Source organism: Anolis sagrei, chromosome 4, assembly GCF_037176765.1.
Source record: "Anolis sagrei isolate rAnoSag1 chromosome 4, rAnoSag1.mat, whole genome shotgun sequence".
Classification (NCBI taxonomy): domain Eukaryota; kingdom Metazoa; phylum Chordata; class Lepidosauria; order Squamata; family Dactyloidae; genus Anolis; species Anolis sagrei.
The window spans coordinates 4,276,097-4,299,491 of record NC_090024.1 but is presented as its reverse complement, the minus strand read 5'-3'; the positions used below and the strand labels follow the sequence as shown (position 1 = coordinate 4,299,491).

General features: G+C 43.8%; 1 protein-coding gene across 1 annotated transcript in view; it reads right to left on the bottom strand.

Annotated features, from left to right (window-relative positions):
• SLC39A4 (solute carrier family 39 member 4) overlaps window positions 1–23,395 on the bottom strand; it is a 63,654-nt gene that overhangs the window by 25,489 nt on the left and 14,770 nt on the right. The window contains exons 2-4 of the mRNA XM_067467227.1: window positions 12,846–13,121; window positions 4,870–5,074; window positions 4,221–4,777 (exon numbers count right to left, since the gene is read on the bottom strand). Of these exons, the coding sequence (XP_067323328.1) occupies window positions 4,221–4,777; window positions 4,870–5,074; window positions 12,846–13,121 (1,038 nt within the window). The remainder of the gene's footprint in view (window positions 1–4,220; window positions 4,778–4,869; window positions 5,075–12,845; window positions 13,122–23,395) is intronic.

The following is a 23,395-nucleotide window of genomic DNA, read 5'->3' as shown; positions in this document are numbered from 1 at the left end:
TCAATACATCCATATAACTAATCCAGCACGTCTCATCAGTAAAATCATAATCCGATCTCCTCGTCCATTATTCCAAGTTCCAAATTCCAAGTTCCAAACTCAGTCAATTGATTGCACTGCTTAATTGAACGCCTGTTCAAACAGCCAGGTCTTCACTCTTCTCCTGAACGCCAGCAGGGAGGGGGCCGATCTAACGTCTGCGGGAAGGGCGTTCCACAGTCAAGGGGCCACCACTGAGAAGGCCCTGTCTCTCGTCCCCACCAGCCGCGCTTGTGAGGCTGGCGGGATCGAGAGCAGGGCCTCCCCGGACGATCTTAATGTCCTACTTGGTTCATAGGGGGTGATGCGTTCGGACAGATAGGTCGGGCCAGAACTGTTTAGGGCTTTAAAGGCTAACGCCAGCACTTTGAATTGTGCTCGGTAGCAAATTGGCAGCCAGTGGAGCTGGCGCAGCAGAGGAGTGGTGTGCTCCCTGAGTGCCGCTCCTGTTAACAACCTAGCTGCCGATCGTTGGACCATTTGTAGCTTCCGAGCAGTCTTCACAGGCAACCCCACGTAGAGAGCGTTGCAGTAATCTATACGGGATGTAACCAGGGCATGGACTACCATGGCCAAGATGGAACATCCATCTGCTGCATCCTGATCGATGGGAGAACAGATCCCTATTGCTTGCAGCAGCAGCTGCTGCTTAGTGAAGTGTTATTGGGGGACTATTGCAGTCCACAGAGATTCCCACAAACAAGGGTCTTCAAACACGTTAAGCCTAGGGACGGATCATGGTCCCTCTGACTGTTGGGAGTCCAGATTGTCGAAGGCATTCATGGCTGGAAACTGGTTTGCTGTAGGTTTTTTCAGGCTATATGGCCATGTTCTAGAGGCATTCTCTCCTGACGTTTTGCCTGCATCTATGGCAAGCATCCTCAGAGGTAGTGAGGTGTGTTGGAACTAGGGAAAAAGGGTTTGTATATCTGTGGAATGACCAGGGTGGGACAAAGGACTCTTGTCTGCTGGAGCTAGGTGTGTTTGGCGCTGCGTTTGGTGGTCCCTATGTAGACTTGTTCACAGCTACAGATCCACCAAGAAAATCCAACAAATGCTCCGTTCAGCAAAGGACAAGAGGGATCCTCTCACTTCCGCAGGAGTCTACCATGTCCCATGTTCTGATGGTAGCACGAACTAACGAACTACATTTTTATTTATATAGATTTTCCTACTTCCAACAGACCTCACTACCTCTGAGGATGCTTGCCATAGATGCAGGCGAAACGTCAGGAGAGAATGCCTCTAGAACATGGCCATATAGCCCGAAAAAACCTACAACAAACCAATAATAATAGTGTTGTAACCTGCCTCGAGTTGCAAGGAGAAGAGGGTATCATATTATTATTATTATTATTATTATTATTATTATTATTATTATTATTATTATTTGAAACACAACAAGATAAGTCCACAGTAGACACTCTGCTGGCTGTTGTATTGAATCACACGTCGGACACTTCCCAAGTGTCTAGGACTGTGTGATGTATCGGCGAATAATGCGTGCAGATCCCAGTAAGGTGGCCTTTTGCAGCTGGCAGATGGTAATTTTGCCAGCGCCGATTGTGTTTAAGTGCAGGCCGAGGTCTTTAGGCGCTGCACCCAGTGTGCCAATCACCACTGGGACCACCTTGACTGGTTTGTGCCAGTCTTTCCAGTTCGATCTTTAAATCCTCATATCGTGTCAGCATTTCCTGTTGTTTCTCTGCCATCCTGTTGTCACCATTATTATTATTATTATTATTATTATTATTATTATTATTATTATTATTATTATTATATCTCTTACCCAACTCTCCTTGCATATTGAGGCAGGTTGCAACACAATTTTAAAAACACAAACATTTCAATATCATCAGATAAGAGAAAGTTATAATTTAGATCCAAAAGGCAGTCTTCCTTCATTTTCTAGATGTCCTAGTCATCCGCAAACCAGATCAACAATTGGGTCACACCGTCTACAGAAAACCCACACACACAGATAGGTATCTACATAAAAACTCCAACCATCACCCAAGTCAAAAAAGAAGCCCCATCAAAGCCTTGGCAGACCGTGCAAAAAGAATCTGCGAACCCCACCTCCTCCAAGATGAACTGAACCACCTCAACTGGGCTCTCCAGGCCAATGGAGACTCCACCTCAGACATCAGAAGAGCTGCAAGACCAAGAACAAGCCACAAGAGTAAAGATGAAGATCCACCCAGAGGAAAAGTGTTCTTGCCATACATCAAGGGAACCACTGACCACATAGGGAAGCTGATGAGGAAACACAACATACAAACAATCTACAAACCCACCAAGAAAATCCAACAAATGCTCCGTTCAGCAAAGGACAACAGGGATCCTCTCACCTCTGCAGGAGTCTACCATTGTATACCATGCAGCTGTGGACAAGTCTACATAGGGACCACCAAACGCAGCATTGCCCAAACATGAATCAAGGAACATGAAAGGCACTGCAGACTACTTCAACCAGAGAAGTCAGCCATAGCAGAGCACCTGATGAACCAGCCTGGACACAGCATATTATTTGAGAACACAGAAATGCTGGACCACACCAACAACCACCATGTCAGACTACACAGAGAAGCCATTGAAATCCACAAGCATGTGGACAATTTCAACAGAAAGGAAGAGACCATGAAAATGAACAAAATCTGGCTACCACTATTAAAGAACTCTAAAATTATAACAGCTAAACAACAGAGAGGAAGAAACCAGGCACAGATTAACACCTCCCAGCAACAGATTTTCCCAGGTTCAGGCAGGCCTTCAAATGCTAATGAAGGTGATTAGCTAAACATTCACACCTAACTGCAGCAGGGAAGAGCTCCTTGCCCCACCCCAGCCATTCCACAGATATATAAACCCATTGTCCTAATTCCAACAGACCTCTACCTCTGAGGATGCTTGCCATAGATGCAGGCGAAACGTCAGGAGAAATGCCTCTAGAACATGGCCATATAGCCCGAAAAAACCCACAAGAACTGAGTGATTCCGGCCATGAAAGCCTTCGACAATACATTGAAATATTGGAACCTTTTTTCACATGTGGTGGGGGTGCAAAAAAGTGAAAGCCTTTTGGCGAAAGATCCATACAGAAACAGAGAAAATCTTGAAAAAGAAATTCCCCTTAAAACCCGAAGACTATCTTCTGGGAATAATGGATGATGACTTTGATCCAAACAGTAATGAAAGCAAGATTCTTTTTCACCTTTCTACAGCGGCCAGAATCCAACTGGCCAGACTCTGGAAATCCAGAGAAGTTCCTACAACAGAACAATGGTCGTTAAAAGCTTATGATGTGATGAACATGGACCTACTAACTCAGAGACTAAGAGCCCATGGAAGCAAAAAAAAAAAAAGAGCACAGATTGGAGTAACTTTATGGAGTACATTGATGAGAAGAAATAAGAATACTCGAAGATGTAATGAGACTGAAACTTGTATAGGATGAGAGCTGATGTTTTATCAGTCAATATTTTTTGTACATAAGAATTGATTACTTGTCTGTTCAACCTGGAAGTCATTGTACAGGGTTAGTCAAAATGAATAGGCCAATAAGAATAAGAAATAAGAATAAGATGGCCTATTCATTTTGACTAACCCTGTATTTTATACTCTCCTCCCCATTTACCCTCTCCCCCTTTCCCTCACGGCCAACCCTACTCATACCCACTACCCATCACCTGACTCCTTCCTACCCGACCAGCCCTACCATACCTTCCCCCCCCTCACTTTGCCCCCCACCATCTGATGTTTTAAATGTGTATTGAAAAATTTTGCAATAAAGATATTTATATTAAAAAAAATTGCAAAAATTCAACAAATATACATATTTCTATCAAAGATCCACATAAACGACTATAGTTTGAAAAAAGCACAAACAAAATCCTATGTACACTGCACATATCTTATTTGTAGTGCAAAAAAACACACGTGGTCCTGCTTTTGGCCGATGAGAGAGTCACGTTGATAAGGCTTGTTGTGGTTGTGTGCCTTCAAAGTCATTACAGACTGATACCCTAACTCTAAAGGGTCTCTGTTGCTGAAGGACCTTGGAGGACCTTGGGGGTCCCAGCCCTACAGTATTGCCATGTTTATGGATATGTAGTGATAATGTACACAAATCAGCAACAGATTCATTACTGTGATCATAAATGCCAACTAATGTTGCTCACCGTGTCCCAGACTTGACTGTCTCCAGCGGAAGGTAGACTTCTCCTCCGACGGACAATAGGACTTTCTGTTTTGTTTACATGGTGGTCTGCTTCTTCATCATGGGGGTGGTGATGATCCGTTTCATTGCCATGATGGTGGTCCATTTCATGGCTGTGGTGGTGCTCTGTTTCATTGCCATGATGGTGGTCCATTTCATCTCCATTGTGGTGCTCCGTTTCATTGCCATGATGGTGGTCTCCATGATCTCCATGAGCATGTCCTTCTGAATGATCATGAACATCTCCTTCGTGTGTGTGGTTGTGGTGGTCACCATGATTGTGGCCTTCATGGTCATGGTCACCGTGGTTATGGCCATCATGATCATGGTCACCGTGATTGTGGCCATCATGTCCATGGTCATCATGGCTGTGGCCATCATGTCCATGGTCATCATGGCTGTGGCCATCATGGCTGTGTCCGTCATGGTCATGGTCATCATGGCTGTGTCCATCATGGTCATGGCGTCCATGCGCAGCTACCGAGCCGACCTGCAGCTCCTTCATGAGTTCCTTCAGACCTGTGGCAAACCAAAACCGCGCACCGTTCTCAGTCCATGTTCTCTAGAACTTGGTCAATACCCTCTCCAAACCCATATCTTTTGGTACTTACCTGCCAGTGTGAGGTTGTGCGTCCCGTTGCTGTAGCGCTGGAAGATAAACTCCACAAAGTAGTTCTCAGGAGGGAGCGCATGGAAGCAACCACCGTCCAGCACATGGAAGGCCATGGCCACAAGCATCCGGCCTGATGGGTCTGATGTCACATGGCTGGAGATCTGTGCACTGTTCCCAAGGATCTGGTCCACTCCAGCACAAAGCTGAGATGCAGAGGAAAACAGATATTCAGACACCATTAATGATGTAGTGCAAATGGACATTAGGAAGCCAAAAAATCTACAACAACACAGTGATTCCAACCATGAAATCTTTCGACAGTACATTTTGCTATAGTTTTTCAATTGATTTTCAACCGATTTCCCATTGAAGTTCGTGGAGCAGAACAATAACTTCCAAAGTAAGGACCGCACAATTAAACAGGAAATAACACTTTCGGACCAGGAACAGAATTGTAGTTCCATATTGCCTGATATGGCAGTGTAGATCCAGCCTATGAAGTCCTGGGAGTTGTAGTTTGATGAGGCACCAGCACTCCTTGGCAGAGGAAGCCTGTAAAACTACAAACCGTGGGAACCCAAAACATTGGGCTGGGCTTTAGCACAGCTGGTAAAACACCATCAGCAGGAATACGATCTACCAACAGAAAGGTTGCCAGTTCGAAGTTTGGGTCAGGGTGAGCACCCGACTGTCAGCCCAGCTCACTGTTTACCTAAGCAGTCCAAAAACAGCTTAGAGCTGTAAGTAGAGAAATTACGTAGCACTAAAAAGCAGGGGAAGTATTTTATGACTCCATAAAAGACCAGAAAATGCCTGCGACCGCACAAAAGGAGGAAGTCCTGATGGCTCTTTGTCATAGAGGATGGAGTGACACCACCCCCCTGTGGCTGGATTTGAACACAACCTCCAAAGGCGCCGAAAATTGGACATGGACACAACGTTCCTCCTTTCTGTCTGTTCTGTCCTGTCTGTCCAAACGGCATTGAATGATTGCCATGTATGTGTACTGTGATCTACCCTGATTCCCCTTGAAAAAGAGTTGTTGTTGTTGTTATTGCATTGGGGAGATAGGGTAGAATATAAAGAAAGTTTTGTTGCTGTTGTACTTACTTACTTACTTACTTAGGCGATCCCTCGTTGGCCGAGTAGGATAGTCTTCCAGGATCAGTATTTTGGTGGGTTCGTAGGTGACTGTGGAGCCCTATTCTTGATCTGCATCTTCTCCTGCAGTGAGGGCATCGGTTTCCAGGTGGAAGGCAGTCTCGGTCGGGGTTGGCTTGATGCGCTTTCCTCTTGGCACATTTCTCTCTTTTGCCCTTCATTCGTGCCTTTTTCAAATTCTGCAGCACTGCTGGTCACAGCTGACCTCTAACTGGAGAGCTCAAGAGCCAGGGCTTCCCAGTTCTCAGTGTCTATGCCAGAGTTTTTAAGGTTGGCTTTGAGCCCATCTTTAAATCTCTTTTCCTGCCCGCCAAGATTCTGTTTCCTGTTCTTGAGTTCGGAGTAGAGCAACTGCTTTGGGAGAAGGTGGTCGGGCATCCGTACAACATGGCCAGTCCTGCTGAGTTGATGTTGGAGGACCATTGCTTCAGTACTGGTGGTCTGTGCTTCTTCCAGTATGCTGATGTTTGTCTGCTTGTCTTCCCAAGAGATTTGCAGCATTTTCCAGAGGCAACGCTGATGGAATCGTTCCAGGAGTTGTATGTGACGTCTGTAGACAGTCCACATCTCACAGGCATAGAGCAGGGTTGGGAGGACAATAGCTTTATAAACAAGCCCCTTGGTATTCCTACGGATGTCCCGGTCCTCAAACACTCTCTGCTTCATTAAAAAAAAAAAAGCTGCACTCACAGAGCTCAGGCGGTGTTGTATTTCAGTGTGAATGTTGACTTTTGTGGAGAGGTGGCTGCCAAGGGAGCGGAAATGGTCCACATTTTCTAATGTCACACCATTAAGCTGTGGAGAGGGGTTGGCTGGGGACTGCTGGAAGAGCACTTTGGTTTTCTCGATGTTCAATAACAGGCCAAGCTTCTCGTATGCTTCTGCGAAGGTGTTTAGAATGGCATGTAGATCTTCTGAATGTGCATAGATGACATTGTCATCAGCATATTGGAATTCTATAACAGATGTTGTAACCTTGGTTTTGGCTTTCAGTCTGCTGAGGTTAAACAGCTTGCCATCTGTCCAAGATATGATTTCCACTCCAGTGGGAAGCTTCCCATCAACAAGGTGAAGTATCATAGCGATGAAGATGGAGAATAAAGTTGGGGCAATAACACATCATCCCTATTTGACGCCTGATTCCACCTAAAATGGGTTGTTTTGGGAGCCATTGCTGTCCAAGACTGTTGCCATCATGTCATCATGGAGGAGGAGGTTGTTGGATGATGATGATGATGATTGCATTGTGCCATGCCAGTTAATGAGGCCAAACTGGATTCATTCTACAATGTAGATGCATATTCACCCATATTTAAAGAGTGAAAATATCATTTAGTAAAATAGCATTACCCTATCTTACTAGAAAGGGTCATGCTATTTCCAAAAACTTTGTCAATTTCCAGGGAGTTCGGAAATTGGGGGAAGTTGGGTATGTGAAAGGGTGTTGGACGGAAATATGGCGTCACAATGCTGCAATGAAAGCATCAATGACACAGGGTGGAATTTCCCCTTTTTTGTGCAATGCTTTCTAACATACTTATGACAGCTCATTTGTGGTCTATGGGGGAAAGCACATGATTCGGCTTGTGGGAAAGCATCCTTTCTCTGAGCCACACTCACGATGGTTTCCCATCCAAATCCTCACCATGGCTGACCCTGCTTAGCTTACATCTTTAAGACTTGTTACTTTCCATATAAGACATACTTTCTTGCAGCAATGCTAATATTGCAATTATGGGGTCATGTGGAACGCTGGGATTTGTAGTTTGTGGTAATAGAGAGAGTCAGGATTTTCACCCAGGGATCTTTTATGGCTTAAGCAAACAGGAAATCCCAAGATTTTAAGGGATGCAAGCATTGCAGTATTACTGTGTTATAAATGCATAGTGCGGAAGGGCCAGTTGGAAAAACATATCTCCCAGCCTTCTCTATGCAAAACAAGCCATCTAAGAAAAAAAATCACTACCTCTATGAAAATACCCTCATTCATTGACTTTGCAATCTTCAGGGCTCTTCAATGCTATTCAAGCTTGCAAATTGCAACATTCACACTTGCTTGAAACATGCAAGGGTTCCATATTATTCCATATACACTCCACTTGCTTCACTACTTCTATACAGATACCGTCACTGACTGACTTTGCACTCTTCAGGGCAATGCTATTCAAGCTTGCTAATTGCAACATTCGCACTTGCTTGAAACAGACAAGAGTTCTTTCTCCCTCCTGGAGATTATTCCACATGTATATATACACTCCTCTTGCTCCACTACCTCAATGCAGATACCCTCAGTGATTGACTTTGCAGCTTCATAGCTTACTGAAATGCTAATTCAAGCTTGCTAATTGCAACATTTGAACTTGCTTGAATCAGGCAAGGGTTCTTTCTCCCTCCTGGACATTATTTCATATGTATATGTACACTCCGTTTGCTTCACTGCCTCTATGCAGATACCATCACTGATTGACTTTGCATCTTCGTGGCTTACTGATATGCTAATTCAAGCTTGCTAATTGCAACATTTGTACTTGCTTGAAACAGACAAGAGTTCTTTCTCCCTCCTGGACATTATTTCATATGTATATGTACACTCCGCTTGCTTCACTACCTCTATGCAGATACCCTCACTGATTGACTTTGCAGCTTCGTGGCTTACTGAAATGCTAATTCAAGCTTGCTAATTGCAACATTTGTACTTGCTTGAAACAGACAAGAGTTCTTTCTCCCTCCTGGACATTATTTCATATGTATATGTACACTCCGCTTGCTTCACTACCTCTATGCAGATACCCTCACTGACTGACTTTGAAAACTTCAGGGCTCTTCAATGCTATTCAAGCTTGCTGATTGCAACATTCACACTTGCTTGAAACTGACAAGAGTTCTGTCTCCCTCCCTGGACATCATTCCACAGGTGTGTATGTGTATTACACACACATACACACAGTATACATATACATATACATTAAACACACACACACACACTCCTATGGAATAATGTCCAGGGAGGGAGAAAGAACTCTTGTCTGTTTCAAGCAAGCTCAAATGTTGCAATTAGCAAGCTTGAATTGATTTGAGGACCCATGAGCTGCAAAGTCAATCAGTGAGGGTCTCTGCATAGAGGTAGTGAATCAAGTGGAGTATATAAATACACCTGTGGAATACTGTCCAGAGAGGGAGAAAGAACCCCTGACTGTTTCAAATAAGTGTGAATGTTGCAATTATCAAGCTGGAATAGCCATGAGGCTGCAAAGTCAACCAGTGAGGGTCTCCGCATAGAGGTAGTGAAGCAAGTGAGATATATATACATATGGAGTAATGTCCAGATAGGGAGAAAGAACCCTTTACTGTTTCAAACAAGTGTGAATGTTGCAATTATCAAGCTGGAATAGCCATGAAGCTGCAAAGTCAACCAGTGAGGGTCTCTGCATAGAGGTAGTGAAGCAAATAGGTATATATATCTGTGGAATAATGTCCAGCAAGGGAGAAAGAACCCTTTACTGTTTCAAATAAGTGTGAATGTTTTCAATTATCAAGCTGGAACAGCCACGAAGCTGCAAAGTCAACCAGTGAGGGTCTCCGCATAGAGGTAGTGAAGCAAGTGAGGTATATATATCTGTGGAATAATGTCCAGAGAGGGAGAAAGAACCCTTGCCTGTTTCAAACAAGTGTGAACGTTGCAATTATCAAGCTGGAATAGCCATGAAGCTGCAAAGTCAACCAGTGAGGGTCTCCGCATAGAGGTAGTGAAGCAAGTGAGGTATATATATCTGTGGAATAATGTCCAGAGAGGGAGAAAGAACCCTTGCCTGTTTCAAACAAGTGTGAATGTTGCAATTATCAAGCTGGAACAGCCACGAAGCTGCAAAGTCAACCAGTGAGGGTCTCCGCATAGAGGTAGTGAAGCAAGTGAGGTATATATATCTGTGGAATAATGTCCAGAGAGGGAGAAAGAACCCTTGCCTGTTTCAAACAAGTGTGAACGTTGCAATTATCAAGCTGGAATAGCCATGAAGCTGCAAAGTCAACCAGTGAGGGTCTCCGCATAGAGGTAGTGAAGCAAGTGAGGTATATATATCTGTGGAATAATGTCCAGCAAGGGAGAAAGAACCCTTTACTGTTTCAAATAAGTGTGAATGTTGCAATTATCAAGCTGGAACAGTCACGAAGCTGCAAAGTAAACCAGTGAGGGTCTCCGCATAGAGGTAGTGAAGCAAGTGAGGTATATATATCTGTGGAATAATGTCCAGAGAGGGAGAAAGAACCCTTGCCTGTTTCAAACAAGTGTGAATGTTGCAATTTTCAACCTGGAACAGCCACGAAGCTGCAAAGTCAACCAGTGAGGGTCTCCGTATAGAAGTAGTGAAGCAAGTGAGGTATATATATCTGTGGAATAATGTCCAGGAAGGGAGAAAGAACCCTTGCCTGTTTCAAACAAGTGTGAATGTTGCAATTATCAAGCTGGAACAGTCACGAAGCTGCAAAGTCAACCAGTGAGGGTCTCCGCATAGAGGTAGTGAAGCAAGTGAGGTATATATATCTGTGGAATAATGTCCAGAGAGGGAGAAAGAACCCTTGCCTGTTTCAAACAAGTGTGAACGTTGCAATTATCAAGCTGGAATAGCCATGAAGCTGCAAAGTCAACCAGTGAGGGTCTCCGCATAGAGGTAGTGAAGCAAGTGAGGTATATATATCTGTGGAATAATGTCCAGAGAGGGAGAAAGAACCCTTGCCTGTTTCAAACAAGTGTGAATGTTGCAATTATCAAGCTGGAACAGCCACGAAGCTGCAAAGTCAACCAGTGAGGGTCTCCGCATAGAGGTAGTGAAGCAAGTGAGGTATATATATCTGTGGAATAATGTCCAGGAAGGGAGAAAGAACCCTTGAGTGTTTAGAATAAGTGTGAATGTTGCAATTATCAAGCTGAAATAGCCATGAAGCTGCAAAGTCAACCAGTGAGGGTCTCTGCTTAGAGGTAGTGAAGCAGGTGAGGTATATATATCTGTGGAATAATGTCCAGAGAAGGAGAAAGAACCCTTGCCTATTTCAAACAAGTGTGAACGTTTCAATTATCAAGCTGGAGTAGCCATGAAGCTGCAAAGTCAACCAGTGAGGGTCTCTGCATAGAGGTAGTGAAGCAAGTCAGGTATATATATATGAATAATGTCCAGGAAGGGAGAAAGAACCCTTGAGTGTTTCAAATAAGTGTGAATGTTGCTGTTAGCAAGCTTGAATAGCATTGAAGAGCCCTGAAGTTTGCAAAGTTTGTATACATATATTGTGTGTGTGTGTGTGTGTGTGGAATGCACAAACACACACACACAAACGCACTCTTCACTTGCTTCACTTCCAACAGACCATCTGAGGATTCTGATATACACACACACTCTTCACTTGCTTCACTTCCAACAGACCCTCTGAGGATGCCACAGATGCAGGCAGAACGTCAGGAGAGGATGCTGCTGGAACATGGCCAGACAGCTCAGAAAACTCACAGCAATCCAAACTTTCCAAGCTCTGGATCAAGGATACACTTGGACCCAGGCCCGTAGCGAGGGGGAGGGGGGGTTTAGGGGTTCAACCCCCCCCCGAAATGTTTCAGATTTTTTTTAAAACCTGGTTTGCTCATGAATTTTAACTGGTTAACCCAATCCCCATGCTGCTAAGTCTATGAGATGCAAAAAATCGAGAGTCCCTCCAGAACTGCAAGCAGTATCTCAAGCAAATATTAGCAATTTATTCACACTGTCATGACTTGCAGCAATAGCCGATGTAGTTGTTCTAGTACAGCTGTACCAGGAGCTCCAACTTTATTTGCTTTGTATTAAATGTTTGCTTGCAGTCCTAGGTTTCAGGGACTCTGCAGATAGGTGGCTTCTTTGGTTGCAGTCATAGGGCAAGTCACCTGCCCATCATTGTTAAGTTTTGGTCCTGCCCCTTGCTCAGGGCAATTGGGAAGGGAAGGGAGCCATTTTTAGTTAGTCTCAGCAAGGTAAGCTTATGTATAGGATGTGTGCAAGCTTCCCTTGTACAAAAGTTTCAACCCTTAAGACCTTCCGGGAGAGAAAGGTCTTAAGAGTCTCCAAAGAATTTCCAGGAAAACAGCCCTAAAGACCAAAGAACTCCAGCTGGAGAACATCTACTGCCTTGCTGGTAGGTTCACTCGGCGTTCGAGACGCAGTTCGACCCGGTAGCGGAGCCCACATCAGTAAGGGTTAGATTACAGTCAACCTGGGAGAAGTTAAAACGGGGATTTTCCTTTAAAGAAGAAGTTATTGAAGACAGTTGCCTGTCCTTTGTGGGCAAGATTAGGAATTCACCAGTTGCCTAAAAGCTTGGAATCATTTGCTTAACTTTACTGAAGACAAGAGAAGTTTCTGTTTGATGGTTCATTCATAAAAGACTTTGTTGTACTTCTCAAGCCATCTAAAGACTGTTTGTGGTGGAAACCTCTGAGAACTTCTCTTTAGGCCCCCTGGCTTCCCGCTGGGCAAAGGTTGCACATCCTGTTCTAAAGACAATTATTTACAGGCCCAGCGCGCAACAGAACAGTAGTGAAGCAACCAAGTTGGGGGGGGGGGTTGAATGTTCTCATTAAGGAGGCCAGACTTGGTGGAGGTGGTTGACAAGGGCGGAGCTGCAGGCTATTGAAGGCTGCTCTGCCCCCTGCTGTGCTCTTTGCTTCAGCCTGAGCTAGGAGGCAGGTTTCAACCCCCCCCCCCGCAAAATTTTCAACCCCCCCCCCGAAAATTTCAACCCCTCCCGAAATTTTTTTCTGGCTACGGCCCTGCTTGGACCAATGTCCTTCCATACCTCCTTTTCTTTCCCGCTGCTTTTGATATTCTGCTGGACGGACGCCATCAGCTCCTCCGCCTTCGACCGGGTGGCATTGCCCTCGGAAAACCCAGACTGGAAATCCCGGACTCGGGCCACCCAAAGGGCATCGGCTTTGGCTTTGCAAGCAGACTCCGGATCTGCAAAGTAGAAGAGCAAAGCAGCCGAAAAGGGCACCATGTCCGTGGATGTGAGGTTGGCCGGGTTCAAGGAGTTCTTCTCCACGAGAGCAAAGATGTCCGGGGCTGAAATGCACTGGAAAAGAGAGAAGGAAACGTTGTTGTTGCTGTTGTTGTTGTTATTGATTTGGACCCCATGTTCCCCTCGTTATGGCCCAAAGTGGTCCACAACCTTCAATATTTATTTGTACTCTGCTTTCCTATTAAACAAGCAATTATTATCATTATTAATAATAATAATAATAACTAGCCATCCCCTGCCATGCGTTGCTATGGCCCAGTCTGTGTATATGTGTTTTGTATGTGTATATATGTGTGTATGTGTGTGTATATATTTGTGTATATATATGTGTGTTTGTGTGTGTATATATATTTGTGTGTTTATATGTGTACATGCATATTGTGTATATGTGCGTGCTTGTCTGTATGCATATTTGTGTATATATGTATGTATGTGGATGTGTATATGTATATATGTATGTGTGCATGTGCATATGTATATATGTGTGTTTGTATATATATATGTGTGTATGTGTATATTTGTGTATTTGTACGTTTATATGTGTACATGCATATTGTGTATATGTGTATGCTTGTCTATATGCATATTTGTGTGTATATGTATGTATGTGGATGTGTATATGTATATATGTATGTGCATGTGTATATGTATATATGTGTGTTTGCATATATATGTGTGTGTTTGCGTGTATATATATGTGTGTGTGTGTATATTTGTGTATGTGTATGTTTATATGTGTACATGCATATTGTGTATATGTGTGTGCTTCTCTATATGCATATTTGTGTGTATATATGTGTGTGTTTGCGTATATATATATATATGCGTGTATATATATGTGTGTGTGTATATTTGTGTATTTGTATGTTTATATGTGCACATGCATATTGTGTATATGTGTGCTTGTCTATATGCATATTTGTGTGTATATATGTATGTATGTGGATATGTATATGTATATAGATATGTGTGCATGTATGTGTGTATATGTGTATATTTGTGTGTGTTTGTGCATATATATATACGTGTATGTGTATGACTGTGTGCATGAGTGTATGTGTATATGTATATATGGTGTATTTTTGGGGTTTTTAAGTCTGTTCCACTGAGGTTGTGTGTGTGTGTGTGTGTTTGTGTGTGTGTGTGTTTATTGGTAATGGACACTCATTGGACTGTTATGTGTATTCTGTCCAAATTTGGTGTCAATTGCTCCAGTTGTTTTTGAGTTCTGTTAATCCCACAAACGAACATTACATTTTGATTTATATAGATAATAATTATTATTTGTACCTCATTTTCCTCTAAAGATATTTATTTATCGTGCCAGGAGCAAACCAAACAGTTGTATTGCATTTTTAACAAACAAACAAACAAACAAACAAAACACAAAGTTTGCAAGCTTGGTAGTTGATTAAATGTTCTTTGACCAGTAGCTGGCCACTTGGAGTGCCTCTAAAGATAATACAATTGCATTTCCCTTATAAAACAATAATTTAATTGCACCACTTGGCAGAGAAGCCTAAAGAACCTTGTAAAACTATAAATCCCATGAAGCTATAGCATGGAGACAGGGTAGCCAAACTGCATTAACTCCACAGTGTGAATGATGCACCGCAATGCATTACGTACTTGAGAAACAGCTCGAGTCACAACCAAAACTGAACGACCCCCAAACTACATTTCCTTTTCCTCTTTCTGGGAGGGGAAACTACACGTCCTTTAGGGAAGTGATTGTGCTATCTTTTAAAATTATTTTTAGCTATTTTTCTCATGTCCGGCGCATGTTACCAATGGAGAGAAGCACATATGACCGGATTGTGTTTTGCAAGATGGAAGTTAGTTTTGCAAAGTAACTCATCAGGTGCATCTATATTGCAGAATCAATGAAGTGACACCACTTTCACTGCTTTGACTCAAGGCTATAGAAATGTGGGAGTTGTTGTTTGGCAGGATTCTGGGAAAGAACAGAACTAACAGAGGAAAAAGCGAAATTGCATCTACACTATACTGATGAAGGCTTGATGAAAATACATAATTCACATATTGGAAAATATATATTTGATGTAACCATATTAGAAATAGGAGTTAGAAAATATATAAGAGAAATGTATGTCTGTATGCTTGGCCTTCACTTCACTTGACTTCTTAAAAGCTGCAAAATTAGAGAGGCCAGCATCTAGGAAAAGGAATGTCAAGTCCTGCTGAGAAAGCCTGTGATTAATGTGCCTTGGAGTGCTGTAAGTCTTGAACAGGCAGGAATATTTTAAATATATGTGTGTTATTGTGATTTTTATGCTTATATTGTCTTGTTAATTTTATGTTTATGCTGTTTTCTTGTATGTATTGATGATGTTACTTGGAAACTGCTCTGAGTCCCCTCGGGGAGATAGAGCAGTATATAAATAAAGTTTTGTTGTTGTCGTTGTGGGGTTGCTGAGGTGATCACAAGGGGGTGTCAGAGGGGTCACTGAAGACTATCAGAAAACATAGTATTTTCTGTTGGTCATGGGGGGTTCTGTGTAGGACGTTTGGCCCGATTCTATCTTTGGTGGGGTTCAGAATGCTTTTTGATTGTAGGTGAACTAGAAATCCCAGCAACTACAACTCCCAAATGTCAAGGTCTATTTTCCCCAAACTCCACCAGTGTTCACATTTGGGTATGCTGAGTATCAGTGTCAAGTTTGGTCCAGATCCATGATTGTTTGAGTCCACAGTGCTCTCTGGATGTAGGTGAACTACAACTCCAAAACTCAAGGTCAATGCCCACCAAACCCTTCCAGTATTTTCTGTTGGTCATGGGAGTTCTGTGTGCCAAGTTTAGTACAATTCCATCATTAGTGGAGTTCAGAATGCTATTTGATTGTAGGTGAACTATAAATCCCATTTCCTAAATGACAAAATCAACCCTCCCCCAACCCCACCATCATTCAAATGTTGGCATATCAGATATTTGTGCCAAATTTGGTCCAGTGAATGAAATACATAGAGGATGTATTTCATTTACTGGACCAAATTTGGCACAAGAGAGGCTTTAAGATATTTACATTACGATTCATAACAGGAGCAGAATTACAGTTCTGAAGTAGCAACAAAAATAATTTTATGGTTGGGGATCATCACAACATGAGTAACTGTATGAAGGGGTTGCGGCATTAAGAAGGTTGAGAACCACTGATCTATGGCAAGGATCCTCAGAGGTTGTTAGGTGACAACAATCCTATCTCTTCAGCCAAAAGCAGGCCCACACTTTCCATTGAAATACTAATAAGCTTATGTCTGTGAAAATTGTTCTTTATTTATTGTATTGTTTTAAAGTGTTTTTGCACTACAAATAAGATATGTGCAGTGTGCATAGGAATTCATTCATTTTTTCACATTAAATCTGGCCCTCCAACAGTTTGAGGGACCGTGACCTGGCCCTCTATTTAAAAAGTTTGAGGACCCCTGGTCTAGAGGCCTGGCATATTTCAAGAGGCCCCATCTCGGTACCAGGCACCTTATTGTAAGACTAATGAGGTGGCCATTAAGAGGTTTCAGGAAGAGCTTATCTTAGGATGGATGGAGACTCTTGCTATCAGGTCCAGTAGACATTCTGGCGATGGTCCTCATTAATAGCAACTCTTCAGATAGGGATGCTAATGAAGATTGACAAGGTGTTGAGTTTGAAAATATGCTATTGAAGTCAATGTAAAAGTAGAATTTTGTGATGCAAATTGTGATGTCTGTATGATGCATGCATAATTATTTTAAAAGGTATATAAACCAAGGATTTCCTTTGTTCTGAACCCTTCTTTCCTGGTTTACCAGGAGGGTCCATATCCGGTTAGCGCCAACCGAGATTAAAGCCGTGCTTTTCGGTTCTCAAACCTTCTCCCTGCCATTTCAATACGATTAACCCACTTTGACACCACTTTATGGGATCCTGGGAGTTGTAGTTTGGCAGGACTCTGGCAAAGAAGAAGGCTTAAGACCATGTAAAACGCCTTCTTCTTGGCCAGAGTCCTGCCAAACGACAACTCCCAGGATCCCATAAAGTGGCATCAAAGTAAGTTAATCATATAGTGTAGATGCAATTTTGCTTTTTTTTCTCTCTGTTAGTTCTCATTCCTTTTACAATAGACACATCTTTGAATGCATCAAGGCTCGCTTTCATCCCTCTTCGTGGAACAAAGGGATCAAACAATGCAAAAGGAGAGGCAGAAAAAGCCAACGCCTTTGATCCTTAAAGGACAGGTATGGCTTTGATGCTTCAGGGACGGAAAATTATAATGTTGGAAGACTGTTTCATAGACACCTTAGGCAGGCAGCCTAATTGTGTGGTCCTTCCTTTGAAAGTAGTGGTTCCACTCCAGAAACTTTGGTCTTTGTGCCACAAACAAGGTTGAATTGGTTGATTGGTTGTGCACAATCAGAAGAAGACCTACAAGCCACTCTAAACACCCTGGCAGAAACATACGAGAAGCTCGGCCTCTCATTGAACATCGAGAAAACCAAAGTGCTCTTTCAGTAGTCACCAGCCACTCCCTCTCCAATGACAGAAATACAGCTTAATGGTGTAAACATTAGAAAATGTGGACCATTTCTGCTACCTTGGCAGCCACCTCTCCACAAAAGTCAACATTGACACTGAAATTCAACACCGCCTGAGTTCTGTAAGTGCAGCATTTTTCCAAACAAAGCAGAGAGTGTTTGAGGATCGGGACATCCGTAGGAACACCAAGGTGCTTGTTTATAAAGCCATTGTCCTCCCAACCCTGCTATACGCCTTTGAAACGTGGACTGTCTACAGACGCCAACATTGAGGCTGAAATACAACACCACCTGAGCTCTGCGAGTGCAGCTTTTTTCCGGATGAAGCAGAGAGTGTTTAAGGACCGGGACATCCGTAGGGAGAACAAAGTGCTTGTTTATAAAGCCACTAGCTGTGCCCTGCCACGCGTTGCTGTGGCCTATAGTAAAACTTATCAAAGTTGAGGTAGATATCTGGACTATTATGAAAGAGAGGTACCTACCTATTCCTTCCCCCTTTTCCTCCCCCTTTCTCTCCTTTCTTCCTTCTCTACCTCTTTCTTTCTTTCACTACTTGGTTTCATCCTTCTCTCTCTCCTTCATTCCCTCCCCCTTTCTTCCTTTGCCTTTCTTCCCTCCCTGTTTGCTTCCTTCTTTCACTTTTTATTTCCTTTTATTTTACCACCATCATAACAATAACAATAATGCAATGCATTGCCTCTGGGACCTGACACCTCTCCCATTCCTCCAGGGTCTCATAGGAACAATAGCATAATAATAATAATAATAGAAATAACAACCTTTACCCGCCACGTGTTACTGTGGCCAATCTTCCCTCTTTCTCTCCTTCTTTCCCTCCTTCCTTCCTTCCTTCCCTCCCATCTTTCCTTCTCCTCTTCTTTCTCTATCTCTTTCCTTCCTTCCCCCTTTTTCTTTATTTTCTGCTGTCTCTCTTTTCTTTCCTTCCATCTTTCCTTTTCTTTCCTTTTCTTCTTCCTTCTTTCTCTAACTTTCCTTCCTTCCCCCTTTTTCTTTACCTCCCTTTCTCTTTCTTCTTTCTTTCCTTCCTTCCTGTCTTTCCTAGATTTTGACAGGGCAGGAAGGGGCGGGGTGCGGTTTGGAGGTGGCGTGAAGTAAAAGGAGGTAAGATTGGGGTGGGGGAGTGATGGAGCGTGGGGTTGTGTGTGTGTGTGCAGCGGCGGGGGGAGTGATGGAGCGTGGGGTTGCGTGTGTGTGTGCGGCGGCAGGGGGGAGTGATGGAGCGTGGGGTTGTGTGTGTGTGTGCGGCGGCGGGGGGAGTGGGGTTGCGTGTGAGCGTGCGGCGGCGGGGGGAGTGATGGAGCGTGGGGTTGCGTGTGTGTGTGCGGCGGCGGGGGGAGTGGGGTTGCGTGTGAGCGTGCGGCGGCGGGGGGAGTGATGGAGCGTGGGGTTGCGTGTGTGTGTGCGGCGGCGGGGGGAGTGGGGTTGCGTGTGTGCGTGCGGCAGCGGGGGAAGTGATGGAGTGTGGGGTTGTGTGTGTGTGTGCGGCAGGGGTGTGTGTGTGTGCGGGAAGCGGCGCAGCGGGGCTTGGAGTAGGCATGGTTTCCGCAGAGGGAACGTTGGCCGGAAGGGCATGTGCGCACGCCAGGGAACTTGCGGCTGGGCGCCAATGCGCATGCTCAGTTGTTTTGCCGTTTTGTGAGTGTGTTGTTGTGTTGTTTTTCATTTTGAGTAGATACGTTTGTACCTTGTGGGTTGTGTTATGGGCATGGGAATTTTGGTTAAGTTTCGTTGGGGTTTTTTTGAGTTTTGTTTTTTTGCCGTTTTGAGTGTGTTGTTGTGTTGTTTTTTATTTTGAGTAATATGTTTGTACCTTGTGGGTTGTGTAATGAGCATGGGAATTTTGGTTAAGTTTCGTTGGGGGATTTTTGAGTTGTATTCTTTTGCCGTTTTGTGAGTGTGTTGTTGTGTTGTTTTTCATTTTGAGTAGATATGTTTGTACCTTGTGGGTTGTGTTATGGGCATAGGAATTTTGGTTAAGTTTCGTTGGGGGATTTTTGAGTTTTGTTGTTTTGCCGTTTTGTGAGTGTGTTGTTGTATTGTTTTTCATTTTGAGTAGATATGTTTGTACCTTGTGGGTTGTGTTATGGGCATGGGAATTTTGGTTAAGTTTCGTTGGGGGATTTTTGAGTTTTGTTGTTTTGCCGTTTTGTGAGTGTGTTGTTGTGTTGTTTTTCATTTTGAGTAGATATGTTTGTACCTTGTGGGTTGTGTTATGGGCATGGGAATTTTGGTTAAGTTTCGTTGGGGGTTTTTTGAGTTTTGTTTCCTCGTTGGATGCCCCTAACAAATTTATATATATAGATTGTCCTCACAACCCTGCTATACGCCTGCAAGACGTGGACTGTCTACAGACGTCAACATTGAGGCTGCAATACAACATCGCCTGAACTCTGCAAGTGCAGCATTCTTCCGATTGAAGCAGAGAGTGTTTGAGGACCAGGACATCCGTAGAGAGACCAAGGGGCTTGTTTATAAAGCTATTGTCCTCCCAACCCTGCTCTATGCCTGCGAGGCATGGACTGTCTACAGATGTCACATGCAACTCCTGGAATGATTCCATCAGCGTTGCCTCCGGAAAATCCTGCAAATCTTTTGGGAAGACAGGCGTACAAATGTCAGCGCACTGGAAGAAGCAAAGACCACCAGCATCGAAGTGATGGTCCTCCACCATCAACTCCGCTGGACCGACCACCTTGTCCGGATGCCCGACCACCGTCTCCCAAAGCAGTTGCTCTACTCCGAACTCAAGAACGGAAAACGGAATGTTGGAGGACAGAAAAAGAGATTTAAAGATGGGCTCAAAGCCAACCTTAAAAACTCTGGCATAGACACTGAGAAGTGGAAAGCCCTGGCGCTTGAGTGCTCTAACTGGAGGTCAGCTGTGACCAGCAGTGCTGCAGAATTAGAAGAGGCACGAATGGACGGTGAAAGAGAGAAACGTGCCAAGAGGAAGGTGCATCAAGCCAACCCCGACCGAGATTGCCTTCCACCTGGAAACCGATGCCCTCTGTGCTGTCGTGCCTGGGAAATATAACTCTTAGTGAAAGAGGCATGGACATGACGTCTTTCCCCCAGGGGATTGCTTCTTGCCCTCCTTTAGGAAACTGGAACTCCCAAAGACCAAAACACCATAGATAACTCAAAATAGGTTTAATTGTTCACAAAGAGTTATCCCTTTAAGGCAATAAGCCGGAAGTTTCAAATGGGTAAAGGAAAATATACATTACAGTCTCTGGTTGTCTTGGGTCCAAGGAGTTTTGCAGCTGAGAAGCTTTTCCAGGTCCCTCTTTCTCAATGGCTGTGAATGCCGGAACAATCCACAACCCCAGTCCAAATGGCCTATGTTTGAAGACACAAAGCCTTCCTCTCGTGCCAAAGAACTGGTTTGAAGGTGCTTGAGACTTCTCAACGTCGTCTAGGTTGACCTGAACATGAAGCATAAGTCTCAAGGGTAAGAACCTCAGAATTGGTGCTGAGAGGTAACTTAATCAAGGGCTTTAGAGCCAAGTCTCTCTCTCACATCCATCTGATAGAAAGTTTGATGGTGGAATGGAAAAGGAAACACTGTCCTGTTCCAGGAAGAGGTGGAGCCAAACAATTGAGCTGAGGAAGCAATATAACTGGTGCAAACAACATTGATTGACAGCTATAAATAACCAATCAATCCAACTATACATTTACAGGGTAGAAAGGCAAAATCGGGCATGATACAACAGTTCAAGTCCTGCAACTTACAGTTCCACTTGCGCCGTCACACCCTCACTGCAGGAGAAGATGCAGATCAAGAATAGGGCTCCACGGTCACCTACGGACCCATCGCCAAGACACTACACTTGGAGGACCATCATCCTCGGACTATGAGGGATCGCCTAAGTAATCTCTTGGTATTTATCCCATAAAACATATTACTACTTCCATTTTCAAAGCCTTTTCTACCAACCAAGTGCTCTCAGGTGAATATATACGATCTATTCAGGGCAGGTGAAGGGAGAAAAGCCCATTCATTGCTATCAGGGGTCTCTTGATGTCCTGGGAATGCAGTTAATAACTGACCCAGACTCAAAGGCTTTTGCAAACACACCTGATCAATTGAAATAATACCTGCTTCTCCCCCAGAAATGTATGCAAACACACTTCAGGCAGGGGAAGGGCCACTTCTTCTCTCACCAATCTCTTATCAGGAAAGGCAAGAAGGCTCACATTCCTTCCCTTGGGTCACTTAAAGCTTTTCAATGCACTCTCAAGTGTCAACAAACTACAACTCCCAGGATTCTATTGCACGGAGCCCATGCAATTCCAACTGCCTCCATTCTACAGTGGAGATGCACCCAGGAAAGTTTGGACTAAAACCCAGAGTCAATGCATGGGCTTTATTATTAGTTTATTTGGTTCCCTAAATGGAGGTGCATTAGCAAACCAGTCCCAGTGGATGGCCAGCTAGAGCTCCATTGAGAAAAGAGATTCCCCCTAAACATTAGGAAAAAATACTTTCATGACTTTAGATATTCATTGGGCAGTGGGGATTGACTAGATGACCTCTGAAGCCACCATCAAACCACTCCTATCAGATGGCCAGCTAGAGCTCCATTGGGAAAAGAGATCCCCCATAAACACTAGGTAGAAATACTTGCATAGTTATAGATGTTCATTAGCAAAGGGCTGGACTAGATGACCTCTGAAGACCCCATCAAACTACTCCCAATAGATGGCCAGTTTGAACTCCTTCAAGGAAAATAGATTTCTCTTAAACATTAGGAAGAAATACTTGCATGACTTTAGATATTCATTGGGCAGTGGGGATGGACTAGATGACCTCTGAAGCCCCCATCAAACCACTCCTATCAGATGGCCAGCTAGAGCTCCATTGGGAAAAGAGATCCCCCATAAACACTAGGTAGAAATACTTGCATAGTTATAGATGTTCATTGGGTAACTGGGTTGGACTAGATGACTTCTGAAGACCCAACCAAATCACTCCCAACAGATGGCCAGTTAGAGCTCCATCGAGAGAAGCTATTCCTCCTAAACACTAGGAAAAAGTACTTGCATGGTTATAGATGTTCATTGGGTAACTGGGTTGGACTAGATGACCTCTAAAGATCCCATCAAACCACTTCCAATAGATGGCCAGCTTAGCTCCATCGAGAAAATATATCCCTCTTAAACACGAGGGAGAAATACTTGCATGGCTATAGATGTTCATTGGGTAACTGGGTAGAACTAGATGACTTCTGAAGACCCAATCAAACCACTCCTATCAGATGGCCAGCTTGAACTCCATCGAGAAAAGAGATTTCTCTTAAACATTAGGAAGAAATACTTGCATGGCTTTAGATGTTCATTGGGCAGTGGGGCTGGACTAGATGACCTCTGAAGCCCCTATCTAACCACTCCCATCAGATGGCCAGCTAGAGCTCCATTGAGAAAAGAGATTCCCTCTAAACACTAGGTAGAAATACTTGCATAGTTATAGATGTTCATTGGATAACTGGGTTGGACTAGATGACTTCTGAAGACCCGACCAAACCAGTCCCAATAGATGGCCAGCTAGAGCTCAATTGTGAAAATATATTCCTCTTAAACATTAGGGAGAAATACTTGCATGGCTATAGATGTTCATTGGGCAATGGGGCTGGACTAGATGACCTTTGAAGCCCCCATTGAACCACTCACAATAGATGGCCATCGAGTTTCTGCATTAACATCTCCTTTTTTCTGGAGGGCTTTAAGCAAAGGCTGGATGTCTATCTGTCAGGAGGGATTTGGCTGTGTCTTGC